This window comes from Terrapene carolina, unplaced genomic scaffold (genome assembly GCF_002925995.2).
Source record: "Terrapene carolina triunguis isolate 2854851 unplaced genomic scaffold, T_m_triunguis-2.0 Scaffold552, whole genome shotgun sequence".
NCBI classification, from domain to species: domain Eukaryota; kingdom Metazoa; phylum Chordata; order Testudines; family Emydidae; genus Terrapene; species Terrapene triunguis.
The window spans coordinates 1,142,523-1,166,969 of record NW_020664903.1 but is presented as its reverse complement, the minus strand read 5'-3'; the positions used below and the strand labels follow the sequence as shown (position 1 = coordinate 1,166,969).

The following is a 24,447-nucleotide window of genomic DNA, read 5'->3' as shown; positions in this document are numbered from 1 at the left end:
AAAAAGCATTAAAGTGAAACTAAACCTTTTGTTTGACCTGAAATGACATTTTTTGACTGTTCTATTTGCTGAAAAGTTAGAAAATATTTGTTTTCAGGTTGACGTGAAACTTTTTTTCTCCAAAATTGCCAGAGAACCAAAAAATCAATTATACGCTCATCTCTACACTCCATATTAGAGGAAAGCAAATTGCATTAGATTTTTGAACCACGTCAACCTATGGGGTCAGCTCCTCAAATGGTGTAAACCAGCCTAGATAGATCCATTGAAATCAACACCAAGTGAATATCTATCTATCTATCTATCTATCTATCTATCTATCCCCATTAGAGAGTATCAGCATTTATTCACAGTTATGAGCACATTATTGTGCCATTTTTCTTTGCAGGAGTAGAACAAGGCCTCACTGCAGTGACGTCAGACATCACAATGTAGGTGAACGCTGGCATTTTAAGGGTGACTTCTGTACAAGGAAACAGACACCTGAAGTTTGTTTTTATGCAATTGGGAGAATTGATTTTCTTCTCAGGCTGGTTTGACACCAACACCATTGCATTTACTTTAGTGGAGTTACTCCTGATTTACACCAGCACACACAAAATCAGAATCCGGCTTAGAGAATGTGGTCTAGTGAACGGAGCAGTGACGGGGAGACAGCATTCCTGACTGCTATCCCCAGCTCCGCCATTGCCTTGCTCTGTGACCTTGGGCAAGTCACCTAACCACTCTGTGCCTCAGTTTTCCCAGTTTGCAAAATGGGGATCATAATAGTGACCTATCTCAGAGGAGCCTGTGACGATGCTTGATTAGCTAATGTTTCTAAAGTGCTTTGAGATCCTCAGTTGATAATTGCTACAATTTTACATATTGACAGGCAAAATATATCCATGATTTAGATAGGCCTCTCCTCACCCTCCCCAGCCCAACCCAACGCCCTCCACCCAGCCCCTGTCCTAATCATGCAGACCAGATTCTGCTCTCAGATAACCCCACATGATCCCCACTAATGTCAAAGGGCGGGATCAAGCCCGCTGGGTTAGCCCTTAGTTTGCTGCAGCGCCGAGCACCCACAGCACCTAACAAAGTCAGTACAGTAGAACCTCAGACTTACGAACACCTTGGGACTGGAGCTTGTTCTAGCTCTGAACAAAACCTTCTGGATGTTCATTCAAAAGTTTACAGCTGAACATTGACTTAATACAGCTTTGGAACTTTACTGTGCAGAGGAAAAATGCTGCTTTCCCTTGATATTTTAGTAGTTTATGTTTAACACAGCACTGTATTGCATTGGCTTTTAATTTGGTCTCTGCTGCTGCCTGATTTTGTACTTCCGGTTCCAAATGAGGTGTGTGGTTGACGGGTCCGTTCGTAACTCTGGTGTTTGCAACTCTGAGGCTCTACTGTAAAAGGTTGCACAGCACCTTGGAAGATCAGGCATTCGGTGTTTCTGTGCTGCAGTGATAACCTTTCAGAGTGTGGAAGGAAGCTGCAGCAGCATGGCGTTAACCCATCTCCAGAGCTCACATTCAGATGCTCCGTCAGAGCTAAATTCCCTGGTGTGGAATTCAGGCAGCAGGACCCAAACTCTGATTTCCATCACAGTTTACCCCCCTCCCCCCCCAAGTCACCAAACTGGGGAGCCTATTCTGACGCTTCCCCTCCTCCCTGTTGTCCTTATTCCCAGCACTGCATAATTCAGCATCTCCTCAGCGGCGAAGGCTGCAGTAATCTCAATAATTAAAATGTCTCTAGTGTCATCTCGGTGATGAGTCATCCTTCTAGCTGAACCTGTACAGTGAGCACTTCACACTCCGGGTCTGCTCATGTGCCCCTCACCTTTCTATCCCAAATTGGATGGAGCGCACCTCAGGCCAGCTCCAGTGTGCCAGCACTTCCCCATCACCTGATTCCCCTTGTGATCTCACATACATAGCGAACAGTGACCTAGTTTGGGTCAAAGAGAGAATACTCTGATAGACCTGCATGGCTTGCACTGCATTGCATATGCACTGATCTGTGTGCACAGGCTGCATTGCCTCCACATTGGTATGCATGCAAGGGTTGCATTGCATGCACACTGATATGCATGCACAGGTTACATTGTGTACCCACTGATATGCATGCATTGCATCTGCAGTGATATGCATTGGTTGCATTGAGTGGGTTTGTACTGGTAACAAGGAGGAGGTTGAATGCAATTATTGGGCCAGATTCTCCATTTTCATTGATTCCAATGGGGCTTGCTGATCTATACCCGCTGAGGATCTGGCCCTGTGACTTCCATGGAGGACCTCTCGATTTACACCACTGTAAGGGAGATCAGAACCAGTCTCAGAGTGTGAGCCGTGACTGGTGGGGGGGCAGGATTCCTGGTTGTATTCCAAAAACTGCCATTTCCTGGCTACATCATCTAAAGCAAGTCACGTAACCACTTTGTGCCTCGGTTTCCCCATTGGCACAATGGGTATAATAACATTGACCCATCTCAAAGCAGTTGGGGGCAGGTCCCTAATGAATTAATGTTTCCCTAAATTTACACCAGCTGAATGTCTGGCCCACGGCCCATTCACATTCCCCATCCTCACCTTGTCTCATCCTGTCCCCACTTACATCTTTGCTGTCACTTCTCCTTACTCCCATATCCACTGTCTGTGGTCCTGTCATTCATCTCAATTTTCCCTACCCCTCTTCCAGCTCCTTCCTTCACATATTTATACATTCTGTCCCCTAGAGAGGAAGGATGGTCCAGTGGTTAGTGGAAGGCCTGGATTCAAATCCCTGCTCTGCTGTGGACTTCCTGCGTGGCCTTGGGTCAGTCACTTAGTGTCTCTCTGTGCCTCCGCTCCCCATCTGCACAACGGGGTAATAGCCTCACAAGAGTGTCGTGAGGCTCAATCCGTTAACGATGATGGGGGCCAGGCAAGTGCCTAAGATAGGTCAGTTTGGCTAAGCCCCAGTCCTGTGTGTGCTGAGCGGTACGCAGCGCAAGCAGTTCTGTTTCAGTGCAGAAAGTTAAGCACGCGTCTTTGCAGGAATGGGGCCTTTGATTATAAGCTCTTCAGAGGGGGGAACCTGCCCTGTTCAGCCTCCGTAATGCACCATCTTCATTTTCAGGGTTCTAGATAAGTGGTTCCGATGGTGATTCTGAATAAGAATAGTCAGTTAATACCATGGTGACTCTCTGAGCCCTGAGGTAGACGGCTGTTGTGGGACCTCCAGGAGCTGTGTTTTTGCCCAAGTGAAACTTGGAACCAGCAGCCTCTCAGCAACAGGTCCACAGCCACAGCAACCCACTTTGCCAGGGCCAAAGACAGACTGTGCAGTCGGCCTGTATGCTGGGTTGTGCCCTGTGCAGCGGTGCGGTCGAGGGATACTGCACCTGTCTTCTGCCTGGGCTGGAAACCACTCTCGGTGCAGGCGGTGAGTGCCAGCCCTTGATCACAGGTCCTGCGATTTGGTGTGAACCTGGCTTGCTCTACACTCAGGGGACCACCAGATCTCGGCAGGCCTAGCCTTTCCAGTCCTTTGTACGCACAGCTTAGCCAAGTGAGGGGGCAGTACCTTGTTACAAGTGGGTGGTCTCGCTCTGCTTTTGGCAAGGCTATTACTTTTACTCTACACCAGCTCTTGGGTATTTTATTCTTCTGGATGACTTGAGCTAGAAAGATGGCTAGCCATGGCCTGCTGGCTTGTCCTAGGTTCTTCAGGAATTTGGGGGAGAGATGAGCAAGCCCATAGGCTTTCCCCGTTTTCAGTGTTTTGATCGCCTCTCTATTTCATCTGGGTGAAAGGCTGGAAATCTGCTTTGGTTTCAGGTATGCGCTGTTTGTATTGTCACCATTTCTTCTTCACCTCTCCTTCAAGCTTCTTGTCTTTTATGGGTGGGTAGCAATGCGATTGGAAGACGCTCGGGGATAGCCCCATGCTGGAAGTTCCTGAACTGCACCAAGTTTTCTGATTAGTGCCCAGGCTTTGCGGCTGGATCTTAGCACGTTTAGTTCTGTGGTAGCCTGATCCCATCTTGCTCTTCTAGAAATGTCTAAAAGGCTGGGTGGTGCTTTGGTGGCCACTTTCTGCACGTTGCTTGAGGAGTTCTGCACACTCCTCATCGAGGCAGGGGGTGTAGGTCTGATGGCCTCTTGGAACTGACTTGGTGACAGCTCTGTAAATGGCTTTTGTGAACTGTGTGTCAGCTTCTTCGCTAGAGACGTTCCAAGCGATGTGGTGGGCCGTGATACGTGTAAAGGTGGGCCAGTTCCAGCGAGGCTCTGGTTATTCCAGCTGTGGCAAAGGTCGGACGGTGTTGACTAGGTGAGAAGTTGTTCAGTACACTGGCTTATAACTTGACATGGATGATTGATTGTGCTGGTGCTTCAGGTGAGGGGAGGGGAGTAGTTTTGCTTCCATCTGGCAGAATGAGCAGTACCTCATTAGTCTGGCCAGGATAAGGTGAAGGTCATGGAGTGAAGCCTGATCCAAAAGGTCAACTCCGTTTTGATCTGACCCCCTGTATCCCCAGCTGGTGTGGTGACTATTCAATCTCCAACATAAATGACAGGGCGTGGGAGTTTATGAAGAATATTTGGGTAGGCTAGGATTCATTAGGGGGCTGGTACGCATTTGCCTCTCTGAAATGACCAGTTCTCACAATGTCCCAGAGGTCTGAATTTGATGAGCACGGTTCTGTGTCAGCAAGATCTGCTCCAACATAGGTAGCACAGCCATGTTGGCTATGCAAAAAGTATGGCACAAGGTCATAACCTTTGACATTCAGGCGGTTGGCTGATTGGGAATCGACATGTGGCTTCTCAAGGCAGATTTCTCCCATGTTCTGTTTGGAGGCTAGGGGCTGAAGAATGGAAGGTTTACCAGCTGAGAAACCTCCAACGTTTAGCTGAAGGATTTTCAGGCATGGGCCAATGTCCAGAGTTTCCTAATCATGGTTAAGATCACTGAGATTGCTTGAGAATCTGAAACCTTTGACTTGCTAGTTGTAGCTTTGGTTCCCCCAGCCGAAGCAAAGTACTTACAGGGTATATGATGGGAATGCAGCTGCATTATATTCCAATAAAATCTTATTTATTATCATTATGTCCTTAAGTACCCGGCTGATTTGGGCCAGTGTGCAGGTTAGCTGCATGCCATTGGGTCCTTTTAGCCAGAGGATGATGTGAGAGCAATGGATGCAGAGAGCTGGTGTGTGGTGGGCGTGCTCCTTGGTACAATGAGAGGGTATGTGTTGGAAACGCTGTGATGTGTGGGGGCGGCAAACTGGATTTTATCCTGGTAACCATGTGTGCATATGTTGCAGAGAACAGTTTTGTATTGCTAACAGAGTGATATTGGCCCAGATCTTCAGAACTCTGTGTGCTTGAGTGAAAGCACACACAATGATGCAATGTGTTTGCCTGATTGGCATGTGCAATTGCCACGGTTACGATCATGATCGGAGCATTGTCACATGCAAATTAGACATGTACACGTGTGTGTTTTGGTGCATGCAATTGCTTGTGCAGACTTCTGAGAAAGCAGAGTACTATACTCCTGGGTATTACGGGCAGGTTTGTACTAGGGGATGCTGTGATGGACTGTGTATTGAGGTGGGCTTATCTTGAATGCAAGGGGTTCTAAAAGGGTGATAAATGAGCTGCTTTAGCTTTACTGTGGAATGAGGTTATGGCAGCAGTGGCAGAGACTAGGTTTGCACTAGAAATAATAGACTCCATCATCAGATGGTGTAAATCATAGAATAGAATCATAGAATCTCCGGGTTGGAAGGGACCTCAGGAGGTCATCTAGTCCAACCCCCTGCTCAAAGCAGGACCAATCCCCAACTAAATCATCCCAGCCAGGGCTTTGTCAAGCCTGACCTTAAAAACCTCTAAGGAAGGAGATTCCACCATCTCCCTAGGTAACCCATTCCAGTGCTTCACCACCCTCCTAGTGAAATAGTGTTTCCTAATATCCAACCTAGATCGCCCCCACTGCAACTTGAGACCATTACTTCTTGTTCTGTCATCTGGTACCACTGAGAACAGTCTAGATCCATCCTCTTTGGAACCCCCTTTCAGGTAGTTGAAAGCAGCTATCAAATCCCCGCTCATTCTTCTCTTCTGCAGACTAAACAATCCCACCCTTCTAGATCCCAAACTTCTAGTTTCCCATCTCAATAATAAGCAGTTTCTGCACTAAACTCTTCCCTACCCAAATATCTTGGAGTATGTCTATTTGCAACAGCTGAGGATCTGGCCCAATAAGGACATGACCGATGCATTAAGCTGTGTTTAGTGTTGATATTGAAATCCGGCAGCTCTGGGTGGGGCTGATTGAAATGGGCACTGGATAGTAAAGTTCACCCGCCTTTGTAAAGTGCTTTGAGATCCTGGGATGAAAGGGACTATGCAAGTAGGAAGCCTTAATATCAGTGATGAGAGGAAGTTACCATCTCGGGTGCATGTACTGGAGTTGCTTTCTGTTAATGAGAGATGATTCTCTTTCTCTCTCCCTATCAGCTCATAGACTGTTCTCTCTCTCTCTCTCTCTCTGTACTTCTAAAGCCTTTGTCACTGCTGGTCACTGTAGTATCTGACTGCTGTAAGTGCCTTTGTCCTAGGATCAGAGTGACGTTATCGTTTGGCCACTGGCTGATGTTGTCCCACTGAGCGCATGTGGCCATTCGTGCCGGCGATAAGGCAGGGTACTGTGATTTGGACTGATGTGACTGGGAAGCTCTCTCAGGTGCAGTGGTAACCTGAGGAAAAGTTGCAGCCAGCGACAGAGCTAGACTGTAGTGTGAGGTGCAGGCAGGCCCAGATTAAAGAATTTGGGGGCCCTGTGCACTATGGAAGTTGCCCCTCCTTCCTTAAAATGCACGCCCCATATGTACTCCACCCCACATGGACCCCAGAATGTCCCCCAACCCTACCCCACACGTCCCTATCCCCAACAAACCCCCAAATTCCTCTCCCACCACACACAGACCCTGGAATACTCCCCACCTTCACCCCACATAGACAACACACCAACACCCAAATGCCCCTCCCACCCCCTACAGACCCCAGAATTTCCCCCCTCCTCACCCCACACAGCCCCCCAGAATGCTCTCCCATCCCGCCCCACAGACTCCAGAATGCCCCTTCCATTCCACATATACCCCAAAAACCCTCCACCAGCCCCCACTTATCCTGACAGCCCCCCCCCACACACACATCCCAACCGCTCTGATGTATATCGCACTCACCGCAGCCCCCAACACCTCGGCCCCACTGGCCACAGTTGCCAACATGCCCCACTCGGCCCCAACATCCTATCCCCCTGCCCCACTGCCCCCCGACCTCCCTCACTCACCCCCACTCCCTCGTCCTATAGCCCACCAGCAACTCATCCCCACCCCCTCAGCTGCCCACCCCAGGATCTTCCAGGGGGCCATTCACCAGCACCCCCCAGCGCAGCACTCTGCTCCCATCCTGGGCTAGGATAGTTGCTTCTGATCCTGGCTGCCCAGCTCCGGTTGCTCCCATGGCCTGCCCAGCACTCACATGGCCCCGCACCACTCAGGTTTGGCCCCGCCGCCCCTCTGTCAGGATAGGGGTGGGGCGTCATGAGGCCAAATTTGAGTGAGAGACATTTCAGTGGGCGCACAGGGTTACAGCGCCGCTCAGGTTTGTGTCAGTGGGCAGGGGCCCACCTGTGCAAGTGCACAGCGGCTAATCCAGGCCTGCGTGCAGGGTATGGCTTTATGGTGGATAACGGTTAGGCTGCTGGGCTGGGTGCAGCCACAGGGTTGCATTGGGAGCAGGGTGAGACTCTCAGCGGGGCGGAGAAGCGATTGTGCTGTCGTCGCTCAGGAGCGGCTTCAGTGTGATGTGTTGTGGTGTCCGGGAGGGGAAGATGCACAAGCACAGTCGGTAGATGTGTGCTGGTAACACGCTGAGGCTCTGCTCGCTGCTGGAAGGTGCTTTGGGTCAGTAATGACACGAGGCTGCTATATATTTATTTCTAGCCAGCCCATCCTGCCAACCAGGCACGAGTGTCCTTGTTTGGTGTCCCAGAACTGCATCCTAAATCTGCATCTAAATATCCACAGCCTCCCACGCAGTAAGAATCAGAAATATGCTGGAAAAATGGCCTCTTTGCTGTGAGCCTTCCAGAATGCCTGGGGGATTTATCAGCAGGCAGCTCCAGCGTGAGTAATTTTGTTCTTTGTGGTCATCTGGTCACGCTCCTTGAACTGCTGATTTCGCTCTGGTCTCCCCAATTAGACAGAGATTAATGGGGTTTCTATTGAAAGCCATTCCAGCCTGGAGAGTTGCCATTCAGCCCTCTTAGGAGCTACTCACTCAAGTGCAGAAGCTAGTATTGTGCCAAGCACAAGTGTGAAAGCAGACAGATAAATCAAGTGTCTGTAGGTGCCAGAATAGTGTGTGTGTGTGTGTGTGTGTGTACACTCCTGTATCCGTGTGTATTGTGTCAGTCAGTCCCATCATGTATGTGTGGGGGTGTGGCTGGGGGTGTGTCCATGTAAACATCTGTGTGTCTCTGTGTCAGGGCTGGCTCCAGGGTTTTTGCCGCCCCAAGCGGCGGGGAAAAAAAAAAAAAGCCGCGATCGGCTGTAGCTCCACCGCGCCGCTTTCTTCTTTGGCGGCACTTCGGCGGCAGGTCCTTCCCTCCGAGGGGACCGAGGGACCCGCTGCCGAATTGCCGCTGAAGAGCCCGACGTGCCGCCCCTTCCCCTTGACCGCCCCAAGCACCTGCTTCCTCAGCTGGTTCCTGGAGCCGGCGCTGCTCTGTGTCTGTTTCCTCTGCAAACTAGTATCCTAGGCACCTGTCAGTGTGTAAGAAAAACAACAGGCGCAGGGGGGTGACTCTGATGGTTCTGGGTTATAATGAACAGGCGGCTGGTGAGACATCACGGTTGAGATTGTTCTCTCTCCTCCCCCCTTGTCCTCCTTCCTCTCCCCCTCCACGTCTGTCCCACCACGCGGAAGAACACTGGCTCTCACAGTCGCAGGGGGGATCTGTAATGGCCCTTTTTTCTCCTGCCAGGTGCCTACCTGGTCCCGTACCTGGTGCTGCTCATCATCATCGGGCTCCCTCTCTTCTTCCTGGAGCTGGCCGTGGGTCAGAGAATCCGCCGGGGCAGCATCGGCGTGTGGAATTACATCTGCCCCCGCCTGGGGGGCATTGGATACGCCAGCTGTCTTGTGAGTGCTCAGATGAGTTTCACCCGGTGCCACGTGTGGTTGTGGGAGGGGAGGAGGGTTGATCTCTTTGTCCAGTCACAGGGAGGGCATTGCAGGCCACAAACAGCTGGGTTCCTAGCTACGGTAACTGGAGCAATAGCAAGACAGACTTCCAGCTGCCACGGCAGCGTCCTTAGTCATCATGGAGCCTGGGAAGAGGTACTTGTCTGAGGATGTTGAGATGTAAAACCAGGGTTGTATCCACTTGTGGTCATCAAAATCCCATAGCACTTATTGCAAGAGTCAGGGTGTTATCCTCAATGTCCTGGTCAGACGCCAGTGTGGGCCACTACGTAGCTAGCGGATATCGTATTCTTCACCTCTGTTGGGCAGTTAGGAGTGCTGTTAAACAGCTGCCATGTCCCACCCCAGAGGTGGCTGCAGTTTGGTAGCAGGGGAAGTAATTCCTATACATAGAAATTCAAGTGCATTGTCATTTGCATAATTAGCCTAGTGAGTGATGGGGTGCAACGCTCCACCTCAGTCTGAGGTCAACTTGGCAGTCTCACCTGGGCTAACATGGCAGTCTCACCTGAGCTCAACATGGCAGTCTCACCTGGGCTTCTAAGAGGAAAAGTTAAGCACAAACAGGGACCCATCTAGCCGGGGGCTGGACATCTCCTGAGAGCTACTGAGTGCCCTCAATGGAGCCTATGGACATTAGGAGATGCTCAGCACCTCACAGAATCAGTCCCTTGGATAGTCTCTGAATGGATAGAGATTCTCACCTTAGTTCCAGGGCATGATGGGGGTGAGGGGGTTCATCCTGGATTGCCCTAGCAGATATAGTCCCTTGCAGGTGAGTTCTGAGCATTTGGTTGTGGTGCATTGCAGCAGGTGCAATTGTAAAGTGGTAATAAATGGCTCCCATTCTAGCTTCATTATCTCCTGGCTCCAGGTTTTCCCAGAGCACACAGCACTACCATCACTAGCAATTCCCTGTGGGTTTTGCAGGAGTTTGAGATCAGAGTGTGATGTCCATTACACCAGTATAGACTGTGTTAATCCAGGCACAGCCTCAGACATGCAGCCCAGAGCTGTTGGTTTCTTCCTTAACTTTTCATTTCTTAGCTTTGGCTACTACGTGTCAAAAGCAACTTAACTGAAAAACACGTGTGACAGCTGCCACCTTGGTCAACACCAGAGATTGAACCGGGAGCTGAAAACATGAGTCTTTACATCATGAGCTAAAAAGCCAGCCTCTCAAATTAGGGCTGTATCAGACTCATGTCCCCTGCGGATCAGGTGCAGAGGGCGACACCCACAACACATCCTGATCAGTGGGTTACACAGGCAATTCAGAATTCAGTTTGGAATGTAATCACAGCTGAGCGACTCATTCATGATGAATCTTTCGTTCAGCCAATGTCACCTTTGCTTCCAGCTTGCGAGCAGACAGCAAAGTGATCACACCGATTTAGATGAAATTCTCTGCTAATTTCTTCTCTGAATAAAGCTCAGACTGAGGATAATGCAGCAAGAATTTTCACCAAGGATTGCTGTGTGTCTGTTAGTTACATGGGTTGGGTGGTGTTGGGCCTGTTTCCTGCTTGGATCACATATTGTAGCATACAGAAAATAAGGTAGTGTCCCTTTAAACGGTTTGCCAACCAGCTAGTGACACTCGCTGGGTTCTGTGTCTTAGAACGTGCCAGAAAGAAGCAGCAATGTGTCTGTGATTAGGCCAGTCCTATCTGTGTATAGTTAGTAACACAGTTATTTGGGACCCAGCTGTGCCTGTGTGGTTTCTCCACGTTGTTTCTGTTGTGTAAAGAGCAAAAGACAACAGCATGTATTTAATAAGCTTGCGCAGCCCAAACTGCAAACGCTTCGGGGAAGATGCAATGAATAGATTATCTAGCCAGAAGGGACCACTGTAATCATCTGGTCTGACCGCCTGCATTATACAGGCCATCGGACTTCCCGGAATTAATTCCTGTTTGAATTTGAGCAGATCTTTTAGAAAAACATCCAATCCTGACTCCAAAATGGCCAGGGCTGGAGAATTCATGGCAGCTCTTGACCAGTTGTTCCAGTCGTTAATTCCCCTCACTGTTAAAAACATGCACCTTGTTTCTAGTCTGAATTGGTCTTGCTTCAGCTCCCAGCCAGTGGACCATGTTGGACCTTGGATTGAAGAATGAGATTGAAGAATTGGAATTCAAGCGTAAAATTTGCTTTTTCTGAAGGTCCATCGTAGTAAAGCTCCGGGTCTCTCATGCTCATTGGAAGTGAACATTCTAATGGCCTGATCCATTGGCCCATTACAGTCAATGGGAGTTTTTCCATTCACATCACTAGACTTTGGGATCAGGCCCAGATTACCACGTCTCATCACCCCAGCTGCCTTGTTGTCCCAGGGTTTCCTGGTCAGCGTCAGGTCTGTATGAGGGACGCACTGTGCGGGATCTAAACACTGTGTTATTTTCCCTCCCCTAGGTCTGCTTCTTTGTCGGTCTTTATTATAACGTGATCATCGGCTGGAGCATCTTTTACTTCTTTAAATCCTTCCAGTATCCGCTCCCCTGGAGCGAGTGCCCCATCGTTAAAAATGGCACAGTGGCTGGTGAGTAATTTTGTTGTCTCTCCAGCTCGGCAGGTGCTGGGAGACGGGACGTGGACAAGAGCTGTTAGGGTTGCAAATGGTTCCAGCTGCTGGGACAAGGCATTGGATCTGGGGAGTTGCTTCCGGGGTTGTGGGTAGTTTCCATTGCTGATAGTTGTCACCGGATGGGGATGCTCGTGGTTAGGGGATGCTGGGATGTGGCAGCGCATGGGACACTTGCTGTCTCTTTGTGGGTATTTCCCCACTGGTGGGACATGGCGTTGTGTTGGGACATGTTTGCCTGGTTGCTCTAAGGTGACAGCCACTGTGGCATGCCTGCTATCGGGATTGCAGATGGATTTGGCAGCTGGTAATTGCATTCGGAGTGCTCATCTAGCTGGTTCCTGAGAGCCCAATACAGAGCGTGTTTAGTAACATCTGAACATCTCCCTGGTATACTTGGGAATATTTTATGGCAGGTGTAAATTGCATCACTTATTTAACGTCTTATCCCCTCTTTGCTATTAAAAATCAACCAAGATCCAATCCCCCAAGTGCTGTACAGACATTTGTAAATTACGGCTGGCTGCCCTGGGACTTAGGCGGGTCCTTAATGACATGTAACCCTCAAGGGAGGGGGGTGCTTTCCAGCAACCCAACCTCTCGTGACCCGTGTTTGTTTCAGTTGTGGAGGCAGAATGTGAGAAGAGCTCCGCTACCACCTACTTCTGGTACCGGGAGGCTCTGGAGATTTCCAGCTCCATCTCAGAGGGCGGAGGGCTCAACTGGAAGATGACCCTGTGCCTGCTGACGGCCTGGAGCATCGTGGGATTGGCCGTGATCAAAGGAATTCAGTCCTCAGGGAAGGTGAGGGTCAGCAAGGGCCAGAGCCACAACTCTTGTTTCCTGCGAGTGGCTGAAGTGATGTTACGTGCACCAAGGATAATAGGAGTAAATGCAACCAGTGCTGGGGAGTGTCTGCAAAAGAGCAGCTGGGTAGCAGTATAGCTATGAAGTGTCTGAGAAGGTAGGAATGTCTGCAGCTGCTTGTGCTTGGAGGTAGGGGGTTTCTACAGCTGGTGAGTTTATTCCTGCTTGGAATGTGGCCCTGCTAATGTAACCATCATGACTGACCTCTGCAGATACCCCTGGTGTGTGATAGGGTATTAACTTCTGCCACCATGTTGAGATCTCAGCCTGTAGGTCCCCTAATGGAAATGAGCTGGTGTTCTGAGGTTCTGGCCACCTGCAGCTCCCCACTGACCAGCTGTGAAAAAGGCTGACGCTATTTAAGCTAAAGGACCATGCTGGCCCAGGAACAAATGGAGATTAACTGGCCAGGAATAAATCTAGGCTGGCGATTAGAATTAGAACCATCAGAGCAGTGAGGTTTCGGAACAGGCTTCCAAGAGGAGTAGTGGGGTAAACACTTTATGAATGGGGTTGCCTGTGATAGCAGGGGACTGGAACGGATGCCCTGGGAGGTCCCTTCCAGTCCTGTGTCCCTCTGACTTCAGGGGGGCTTGTACATGTTCTGCACCTGTGACAATCAGGCCAGGCGCCTGGCTATGACACATTGGGCACCCACGTGTGATGATTTGGGCCCAGAGCGAGGTTTGACCTTTTGCGTTAGTTGCCCTTGGCTTTGCTGAGGAAACTCTGCTCCAAGGAAGCTGCCACAACGCGCAACCTGTCTTGCTGGGTTGGCAGGCAGCACCGATGGGCATTGGTAGGCACCAGACTGAACCAGGGCTGGATCAGAGGCTTGGGGAGAAGGCTACAATGAACATTTCGATGATGTTCACATTTGGCGATATGAAAACGGCTGCAGCTCATCGCGGAGCAAGGCGAGAGAGTTCTGAAGGGTAAAATCCCAGCTGAGATGCCGGAACACTGTGTGTCCCCGTAACTCTGCTGTAGAGCATCAGGGCAATGAGTCCCCAGGCTGCCATCCCAGCAATACAAAGAGGCACCACATGCTCTGCACCAAGCAGAGAACAAAAGCGGAGCATTAACAGCCAAACTTCCCTGCTCAGATTAAGTGTGACACACTGGACTCTGTTAATGCATGCTCACCTGAGCACTAGAAATAGGCCCAGGTTACACAGGTAGTCAGCATTAGCCGCCCAGGGCCCCCTCATGCCAGTCAAGTATGTGTTGCATCCCTGCTCTTCCCTAGTGGCTGGGTCATAAGGAGGATAACAGCCTACTACTGCTACAACCAAATGGAGGCTGTTCCAGTGGTAAAGGTCAGTGCTAAAGGTGGTAGGTTCAAATCTTTTTGAGAGACTGTACTGGGGGCTTGTTACATCATGCTACAGTATAAAGGAGATAGGTTCAGGCTATGGAGGGCAGCATCCCTAGCAGCACAGCGCCCCCTTGTGCCATGGCAGATAGAACTGGCATTTAGGTATTGAAGGGCAATATTCCCAGCAGCACAATGCCCCTTAATGCTGCAACATGTTTCATGCTGACTTATAGAGGCTCAATGCTTCTCTTTCAGAGTAGCATTCTCTCCCCCTCCTGCTCCTTTTCTGTCGGGGGATTGTGTGCAGAGGGGAACGGAGGACGGACCCTGCCTGAGTGCCAGTGTGGGAGGCGGTTGCTGTACACAGGTCCTTGTCACGTTGGGTCTCCTCTCTCCTAGGTGATGTACTTCAGCTCCCTCTTCCCCTATGTGGTGCTCCTTTGCTTCCTGGTGCGGGGGCTGCTCCTGAGAGGGGCGATAGATGGGATCCTGCACATGTTCACTCCTAAGGTAAGTGACCAGCGCTCGCTGTACAGCCCCTCTGCCTGATCAGAGAGGGACAGGGCCATTTCGCAAGGCTGCTTGCCCTGCTGATTTCATGATGAGTTTGGATGGGAGATAGAGGCAGAGGTCCATGATCACGATACAGGCTCCCATTCCTTCTGGCTTGCTCCTTCATTTCCCTGGAGGGAGCAGGCTGCTTCCTATATCAACCATAGGCAGGTGCACACACATACACAAAATTACACCTACATACATACAACTACAACTACACACATGCAATCAGCCCTGTGCACAAACCCAGTCCCATTTACACATATCATGGTTCACACTAGGAAACAGATTCACACACACAACTGTACACCCCCCCCCCCCAAATCACACACATAAACAGATGTATGCAATGCAGCTGCACACAGCCTTACACAACCCTATAGGCACATACAATCAGTGCTACACACGCCCCCTACAGGAGATCAGGGTGCCTAAACCCAGTGCCACTGAAACAGTCAGGAACCCCAAGACCACACCTAACTTACACAAGTGGGGCAGACTGTATCTTTAATATAGGGGTGCAGCTAGAGGAAACTACAGCTCCCAGCATGCAATATTTGGGGGCGGGGCAGGTCTCTTAGCTCAAGGTGGGGCATTGTTGGTTAGCACCTGCAGTCTCTCTGCTTGTTGACATGGGCTACATTTTAAAACTTCATGGGGCTGCCTCTATGACAGAGGCTGGCTGGCAGACAAACCTCCACAGTTACAAACCTAGGCTGCCATCAGTGTTACGTATCAAGTAATTAACTAGCTAATTAATTAATGAATCTGAGATGTAGATGAATCAGCTCATCCCACAAAGCTGTTGCGAGATATTAACGATGATAGCTTGATGAGAGATACCCAGACACTTCAGTCCTACAGCTCTGGCTTTTATTATAAAGGGGACGCTGAGATGGGGGGGGAGAATTTAAAACAAACTGGGATAATCACACAGGCATTAGCTCTCAATTAATGTTAATGCGTAGGGCACTCCTAAGGTACTCAGGCACCATGGGGAGACGTGTGCTCGAAATAGCTAGAGAGAACTGGCTCTGTGCTTCCTCCGGCTGCTTTGCATATATGAACACGCCGCAATTCAGCAGCCAGCTCCAACTCCACGCAGTGCGGGGCCCTGCAGCACTCCAGGTCCCGTGGCAGCAAACACAGCATAGTCAGCAAGGGACAAGTCAGCAGCCAGTGGTCCTGATGGGAAGATTGGAGCTCACTGCAGAATGCAAGGAAAGCGGGTGCCTGGGTGTAACTATATAGTAGTGGGGAGGGGAGGTATTAAAGACAGGGAGCTCATGGAGAGGATGGTTTAGTGGATGGGGGATCTGAGTGAACGTCTGGAGACTTGGGTGCTCTTCTCAGCTCTGCTGACTCAATGTGTGACCCTGGGCCAGTCGCTTCCCCATCTCTGAAAGGAAGCTAACCACACTTGCTTTGAAGGGGCTTTGAAATCCATGAAAAACACTTTGGTCTCGTGGTTGGAGCACAGACATGCTCGGGCATCAAGCAGGCTTGGTTCTTATTCCCAGCTCAGTCACTGTATGGCAATTCCCCCTTCTCAGTGCCTCAGTTTCCCCATCTGTAAATTAGAGATGGTGACACCTAACTCTTAGAGGTCTGCGGGTGGAATAGGCTACGTAAGCACAATGGGCTCAGTACCCTCAATAGAGGGGGTGTTTGTTTGGGAGGGAATTATATTCTTTGCTTCTCCAAGTCCATATGCATATGTGAAAATCCTGATCAAGTATAGTCCAAGGTGCAGTGGGCATGAGCCAATGGCCCCAGCTAGCACATGGAGCCCAAGGTTCTACATATTGAGCCTCCACCCACCCATTACCATAAGGGACGTCACTGGCTTGGTGCCAGTGATGGGTGTGCTGGGTTTCCCTGGACCCGACAGGCTGAGTGAACAGGGAGACGGGGCGACTCACCAGGCTCCTCCCCCTTTCTCTCCTCTCCCAGCTTGACAAGATGCTGGACCCCCAGGTGTGGCGAGAGGCGGCCACTCAGGTCTTCTTCGCCCTGGGCCTGGGCTTTGGAGGTGTCATCGCTTTCTCCAGCTACAACAAGCAGGACAATAACTGCCACTTCGACGCCACCCTCGTCTCCTTCATCAACTTCTTCACCTCCGTGTTGGCCACCCTGGTGGTCTTCGCCGTGCTGGGGTTCAAGGCCAACATCATGAATGAGAAATGTGTGCTGGAGTACGTGTGGATTCCTCTCACTTTCCAGGGCCCTTCTCCTGGCCTTGGTCTCCCGCCCAGGGGGTGAACCCACACAAATGGGGATGCATATTCAGTATCTTCTGGGCCCAGATCCTCAAAGGTTGATTTCAATGGGAGTTAGGTGCCTAAATGCCGTTGAGGATCTGGGCCCTATTCCTTTAGCGCATGCATTCAAAGCTCATGCTTTTAGGTCCAGGAGCTCCCAGTTCAGTCTCCACTCATGACGCAACGGAGATGAAAAGATTGTTACAGGGATAAATGAAACCATAATACCTGGTTGGTGCAGCTGATCTCAGCAGCTATACTGGGCCTGAATGGGAGGTCTCCATGTCTAGGGTATTGCTGGTGACTCACTGCAGGGTGCTCTTTCTCTCTGAGTCATGAGCTAAGTACCCAACTCCCATCAGCTTCTAATGAGGTATTGGCCTGACTGTCCTGGGCAAATCCAACTTGGCTAATTACATTCTAAATTCCTCCTCCAATTTCAGCTGGAGACGGGATTCTCTTTTACTTCCTGTCCTCACCTGGTGCGTAACTATGTGATGTTAAAGAGCTGCTGCGCTCTACCGCAGAAGTGGCTGCGTTTCAGTGCTGGGTGAAGTGAGCTCTATACCGGGTTTCTAAAAAGTGCACAGTGCTTTTGGATCTCTGGATGAGTGGCACTACCTACGTCGAAGTTATAAACCTGAGGGGCAAGCGTTGGAGCAGTGCTGGCGTCTGGGGACTGCTGCACAGGCTGGTCTGATGCTTGTTGATCCCAGAGAGATCACGGTCTAGAGTTGGTAGCCAAGGCAGCTTTTCTCCTCGTACTCACAGCAAGTGCTGCAGAGATGGAGGCTAACGCTGGATGCAGGAGGAGAGGGAGTGTACCACCCTCAGTGCTTTTGATGGCAGGGTTGCCTCCCGGCGCACCTATGTTGCAGGAGAATGTTGCTGATGATGCCCCGCCTTGCTCCCATTGTCCTGCCTCCACACGCAGTGCCCTGCCTGGCCCATAGGGGGTGATCACATCTCACCTCGTCTCCATTGCAGGGTGGGGACTCCATGGGTGACTCTGGCTTTGCTCCCCATAGGAACACTGAGAAGATCCTGGGCTACCTGAACACGCACGTCCTGAGCCACGACCTCATCCCGCCCCACGTGAACTTCTCCCATCTCACGGCCAAGGACTACAGCGAGATGTACCAAGTGATCATGACGGTGAAGGAGGATCACTTCAAGGAGCTGGGCTTGGACCCCTGCCTGCTAGAGGATGAGCTCAACAAGGTGCCTGGGGACGATCCTTTGCATTCGCTTCAGAGCTGGGGTAGCTCAGGGGCAGGGGGTGGGATTTGGGTGTAGGTGTAGCTGTTGGGCTTGCAGATGCATGTCTGTTTTTATGCACATGACCCCAGTGTATTTCTCTCCTGAGTCTGACACAGCTGTCCCTCTTCTCCCCCCATGCAGTCAGTGCAGGGAACCGGCCTGGCCTTCATCGCCTTCACTGAAGCCATGACCCACTTCCCAGCTTCTCCTTTCTGGTCCGTGATGTTCTTCCTGATGCTGATAAACCTGGGGTTGGGCAGCATGATTGGGACCATGGCGGGTATCACCACCCCTATCATTGACACCTTCAAGGTGCGGAAGGAAGTTTTCACAGGTGAGGTTCTTTCTGGCTGCTCTGCCTTGGGGGCAGGGGGTTCTCCATTTCCTTGGGATGGGCACGGTGACTCGAGCAGGTGGATTGGAGACTGCAGCGTCAGCTGGCTTATGAGGCCCAGTCAGATCTCATCTCCACCAGCAGGGCTGAAGCTTAGGATGTCCCAGGAGCGTGCACAGATACCTCATCTCTCTGCCTGCATTATAGGAAGAGCCCAAGGTTAGCAGGACCAGGGGAGCAGAGCTTGCTCCCAGAGGGATCCTGAGCAAAACCTGGATGAGGAAGGGGCTGAATGTGGGAGGGAGGTGGGGGGAGGAATGGAACTCTGGATCTAGTGAGGCCCAGGGTTACCTAGGCACTGGATTGGCTGTTGAGTTGCTGGGAGCGGGTTGGAAAGGTGACGACCTTTGGAAGGTGGGAAGAACCCTGCTTCCTTCGGCTCTTGGGAGTGCCAGGCTGTGGATCCGTGACTGCAAATAACATTGAAGCAGCATATGTCATAACTAGAGATGGGCCAGAACCGAAACTCCAGACCCAAAACTTTGGAGGTGTTTCAGATCCAGATCTGCACCTTTAGTGGCCTCAGCATTTCGGAGTGTTTTGGACACACACAGTGTGCCTTCTCCACTGCCATACATGTTCATCGCTAGTTCTCCTCAATGCATTTAATTATTTAATATTAACACGGCACCTGCTGTCCCTAGCAATCCCAAAGCAGAGGGAGATGAATTGTGGGGAGGGCACTAGACTGGGCCTCAGGAGACCTGGGTTCTATTCCTGGCTCTGTCACTGACTAGCTCTTGCCAGTTGGCAAGTCATGTTGTTGCTTTGTGCCTCAGTTTCCCTTCCTCCCTTTGTCTTTTAGAAATTCTTCACGGCAGGGCTATCTCACAATCTGTATGTGTGGTGCCTCGCACAATGGGACCTTGACCTTGGCTGGGACTCCTACTTGCTGCTGTAATGCAAATCATAATAATAATAAACTTCCTATTTTTCTCTGAGAACCACTGACCCATCCTTCCTCCTCTTGCAACTGATTGCAATGGGACTGGTCCCAGAGCTGAAAGTTGAGCACGTGCATAAGACTTTGCAGGATCAGGGCCCAGGTGACAAAAGAGGCAAACAGTGGGAGGACAAGGCAACAGTAGAGACCGGTGCATTAGCCTAGGTTTGTAGCCACAGCGGTCTGAGCAGGTTGCTAGACTCACCGACGCTCAGTAATGCTTGTTGTTGTCATTATTTACTATTCTGTCAGCAGATTTGAGGATGTATTAATTTAGGCTGGAGGAGTTATTAGAACCCCATTCTTCCCCCTCCCTGAGTTCTGTGTTCCCCTGGAGGAGTATGCTGACGGTGACCATGTGCTCTTTGCAGTTGGCTGTTGCATCGTCGCCTTCCTGATAGGTTTGATCTTCGTGCAGCACTCGGGGAATTACTTCGTCACCATGTTTGATGATTACTCTGCCACGCTGCCGCTCACAGTTGTGGTGATCCTGGAGAACATTGCCGTGGCCTGGATTTATGGCACCAAGAAGTAAGAACTCACGCAACGGCAATAATGACACCTCTGCTGCCTCTATTAGCCCGGCTGGATTCCTAAGCTTTCTCCTTTAACCTCTTGCTCCAAATATGTAACGGTACAGGGGTTAGTGCCACGCCACCTGTCTCTGTCCCAAGGTGGCACCTCAAGGTTAGGAGCAATGATAGGCAAAGCTTGAGGCAGGGATCAACAATTTCCCCCCCTCTCTAATCCCAGGGCTAGGACCAGAGCATGGGCCAGTCCTGAAGGCATTTGTAGAGGTCCCATCAAGGAGTTCTAACCCTGGAGGGGTCGACAGATAGTCACGAGCTCACAAGGCCAGATTCTCCCTGGTCCTGCAATTGGTGGAGTCATCTTCACCCATGCAAAATAAGTACAGATCGGAATGGTCGTGTATTGCACCCACTGTGGTTTGGTATACAATACCACATAAGGCACAGGGCAACTGAGAATCTGGCCCATAGGCCAGAAAGGGGCCATTATGATCGTGGACTCTGTCCTCCTGCATATAAGGCAAGCCATAGCACTTCGCCCGGATATAAAGAGGGGATCTAGAACTTGGTCTAAGTGTACAGACGGCTAAAATAATTTGGAAAACGTAACCCCACCCTGGAACCAAACTGTGTCTGAAATGTTTGGTTCCACTTGTCTTCATTGCTTTTCATTTCCCTTCACTTGAGGATTCGAGAGGGGTTCAGAATCAGGAATGCTGCAGTCCCAAGGTAGCTGTTCCTGGGAACATCTGGGGGCTCCAGGAGTCCCTCGTGTGGACTTTTCCCAGGCCAGCTCTGCAGCTTCAAGAGCTTCAAAAAGCTAAGAGAAGCTTTTGGATCCTTCTCTGGACCTAAGCTGACCTCTGACTGTTTCTAGGGTCACCCAATGCTTAGTTCACCGAGGCGGTTACTGGGTAGGAGTTTTCCACCTGAAGTGGCGAGAAAGGAGAAGGCAGGACTCTTGTGCTCCATCCATTTGGATTTCCTCTCCTTTCTCTCCAGGTTCATGCAGGAACTGACAGAAATGCTGGGCTTCCGGCCGTACATCTTCTACTTCTACACCTGGAAGTACATCTCTCCCCTCTGCATGGCTGTGCTAATGACAGCCAGCATCATCCAGCTGGGAGTCAACCCACCGGGCTACAGCGCTTGGATCAGAGAGGAGGTGAGTACAGGAACACCAGCTTTTAGTGAGTCCTCTCCTCCACAGTTCCAACCCTGAGGCCCTTACTCAGTTTTCACTCGGTCCTTACCTTCCTCGTGGGAAGTCTGCCTGCGTAATGCCTGGGTAAACACTGAGCGAAGGTTTGGTTCCAGGTTAGCGGCTGGGAATTCTCTGCTTCCACAGTGTTTGGTAATTGACTTCCTGTCCACCTCCACCTCCATCCCTGAAGCTCCAAACTGCCCTTTCCTTCTTATGTAGACCATACAGTTGGCAGGAGACGATGGGTGAGGGACAACCAGACTCTGGGAAAGTTTTCCTTCGTGATAAGCACACCTACAATAGATGGATCTCTCTGTACCCCCTTCCCTCAGACATCAGGTGAATCGGCAGAGAGCTAGACAGTGGTCTCCTGCCTCCCTTTATTAAGTTCCCCTATACACCATGTCCTGGTCCTCTCTAGGACCTGGAGGACCAAGACCTCAATGACCTTGACTTAACTCCACAGTGATAACCTCCTGTCATCTGCCCATGTGCCTTCATGGAGGTGTAGACACTCACGTCCACTGTAGTGAAGCTGCTTCTTTCTCTTCCAGGCTACAGAGAAGTTTCTCTATTACCCAACGTGGGCTATGGCCATCCTCATCTGTCTCATCATCCTGGCCACCCTCCCACTGCCCGTGGTCTTCATCCTCCGTCAGTTCCACCTGGTGTCCGATGGCTCCAACGCCCTCTCCGTCACCTACAAGAAAGGCCGGATGATGAAGGACATCTCCAACCTGGAGGACAATGACGAGACTCGCTTCATCTTGAGCAAAGTGCCCAGCGAGACCCCGTCCCCGATGCCCGTGCACCGTTCCTACCTGGGCCCGGGAAACGCTTCCCCAATGGAGATGAGCAGTGCACCCAACGGACGCTATGGAAGTGGGTACCACTTGGCCAGCACCCCTGAATCTGAACTGTGATGGCCACCCACCAGCCCTCGCCCCACCCCGCCACCCCCAGCGCCTAGGAGAGGAGGCAACTGGGGAATGGATCCTGTCCATTTGTGGAACAAAAAGAAAAAAAGAAGAAACCCTTTCTAGAATGTTAGCAAGTAAGCAGCCATTTCCCAGGCAAGGTCGGGAAGAAGGGATCGTGGGAGAGCCCTGGATTTCCCTCTCGGCAATTCCAATCAGGCAGGATCCCTTGTCAGCTGCCTTTGTGGAAAAAAACAACAACAAGACACTGCAATAAATTTGATGGGTGTGTTTCCAGAGAGAGAAAATTGGAGACCAAACCAAGCATCTCTTGGTTTCCAAGCATCGGGAGTACAGAGAAGGGATACAAAATGAGGTGACAGCCAAAGACGTTTCCTCTTATAACCTGGAGTTATTCCCCCTCCTCTTGGTTTTCCCCTAGTTAGGAGAAGAGATGGCTCTTATTCCATTGATCACATTTGACCACCCATGTTCATAGCCCGATGGACAGCCATCACCTGATGGGGTTTTAGCTGGGGTGGTGGTTGTGGCACCTCCTTTGGGTTTGTAGCTCTGGAAACACACAAAGAGCTCAGCTTTAGTGGACATTTTTTACCCAGCGGAGACGCATCTTGAGTGGACAGCACTTTACAGTGAGCGGCAGCAACTAGCTGACCCTTTGGTATCTGTTGTGTTACTATGGATGTTGGTTCAACACACATGGGGAATATGTCCATGAGTCATGTCAGGGTGGGGTGGGATCTCATTCTAAACTGAGCTGCAGTGAGCACACCCACTTATTATACAGTGTTACTCCATCCAAAGTGGCACAGGACCTCTGGTGTAACCACGATTTCAGGTGTGTGAGTATGTGCCATGTCCACAGGCCAGAATTTGAGCAGGGTGACACTGGTGTAGATCAGGAGTGACCCCTGAAGTCGTTCCTGATTTGCAACTGGGTAACTGGGAGCAAGCTCCAGCCGCAGGATTTTCATTGTCGATGCACTGTGTGAAAGAAGCCCCCTGGACTGGTGAATGATAGACCCTAGCCCTCCTAGGTGGGGGGGAGGGATAGTTCAGTGATTTGAGCATTGGCCTGCTAAACCCAGGGTTGTGAGTTCAATCCTTGAGGGGGCCACTTAGGGATCTGGGGCAAAAATCAGTACTTGGTCCTGCTAGTGAAGGCAGGGGGCTGGACTCGATGACCTTTCAAGGTCCCTCCTTCCGGTTCTAGGAGATAGGATATCTCCATAAATTTTTTTTTTTTTTAGATACAGAGATGAGTAGAGAGAAGCTGGGGGTATTGGATTCTGATTACAATCTTGGGTTAGCTTTTGTAGGAAATAGAGTCCCATGATCTAAATTCTGCCCTTATTTAGAGTGGTGTCATCTGGGTGTAATGGAAGCTGACTGTGTGTGTTTCTTGCATCTAAAAGCAAGGGTCCAAATTCCTCCCTGGTGTATCTCCGTAGACGTCAGTGGCCTTACAGCAGGGGTGTATCTGGCTCAGAGGCTCCATGCCGAGTTTGCAGTGGGATGGAAACGTAGGTTGTAGCGTGCACTGTGTGTTACGGAGTCTCCTGTATGTTAGTGCGAGGTCTTGGCGAGCCCCTGTCTGTCACACCCATCCATGAGATTTAGGGCTTGGGTGGGGGAAATAATCGTGGGTCTCTCCCATCCATTTAAGTACACTTTTTAACCTGCCCTTTCTTACTCCTGTTGTACTTAGCGCCAGCTCGATGGTATTTCATGCCAACGCATAGGCCAGGCTGATCTCCCCTTGTCCTTGCAAAGACTGGGAGACCTTCTCCCCTCTCATCCTTTGCTTTCCCCTCTGCTGAGAGTCCATCCCCTCTTGAGGAAACATGGAAAGACTGAAGGACAGGTGAAAAGCCCCAGAGCTTTTTGCTGCTTCGTTCGTTTCCATTAGCACCGTTTCTGCCCATAGGTCCATCTCTTCTGAGGCTTCCCTCATGCAACCTGTGAGCCTTTAAATAATAACCGTTGGCCCTTCTATTGCACCTGTCATCCAAGGGTCTGGAAGCACTTTACGGACATTAATTGAGCCCCGCAGTAGCCATTTTACAGGCGGGGAAACTGAGGCACAGACTGGGCCATGGTTACAGTGTGAAGCAGTGGCACTGCTGGGAATCGAACCCCTGACACCCGATTCCCTATCCCTGCACTAAAAATCAGGCCTTCTCCCCTAAGCCACCCATGGTGCTTTTCCAAGGTAAGGTCACATGACTCAGCAACCACAGGCAAGGGGTACATCTCCCTTGCAATCTTCTGAGTCAGAAACAATGTGGCCATAATTTTGTGTTCGTGCACCAGTGTGGCATTCAGTT

General features: G+C 50.6%; 1 protein-coding gene across 2 annotated transcripts in view; it reads left to right on the top strand.

The window, feature by feature from the left end:
- Window positions 1–22,105, top strand: part of SLC6A17 (solute carrier family 6 member 17) — a 23,074-nt gene extending 969 nt beyond the window's left edge. The window contains exons 2-11 of one of the 2 annotated variants that reach the window (XM_026658955.1): window positions 9,046–9,203; window positions 11,682–11,808; window positions 12,473–12,654; window positions 14,435–14,545; window positions 16,544–16,785; window positions 17,880–18,072; window positions 18,262–18,445; window positions 19,820–19,979; window positions 20,981–21,143; window positions 21,737–22,105. In XM_026658955.1, the coding sequence (XP_026514740.1) occupies window positions 9,046–9,203; window positions 11,682–11,808; window positions 12,473–12,654; window positions 14,435–14,545; window positions 16,544–16,785; window positions 17,880–18,072; window positions 18,262–18,445; window positions 19,820–19,979; window positions 20,981–21,143; window positions 21,737–22,105 (1,889 nt within the window). Of the gene's footprint in view, window positions 1–9,045; window positions 9,204–11,681; window positions 11,809–12,472; window positions 12,655–14,434; window positions 14,546–16,543; window positions 16,786–17,879; window positions 18,073–18,252; window positions 18,446–19,819; window positions 19,980–20,980; window positions 21,144–21,736 lie in introns of both variants that reach the window. The other variant, XM_026658954.1, reaches the window with a different exon arrangement.
- The last annotated feature ends 2,342 nt before the right edge of the window (window positions 22,106–24,447 follow it).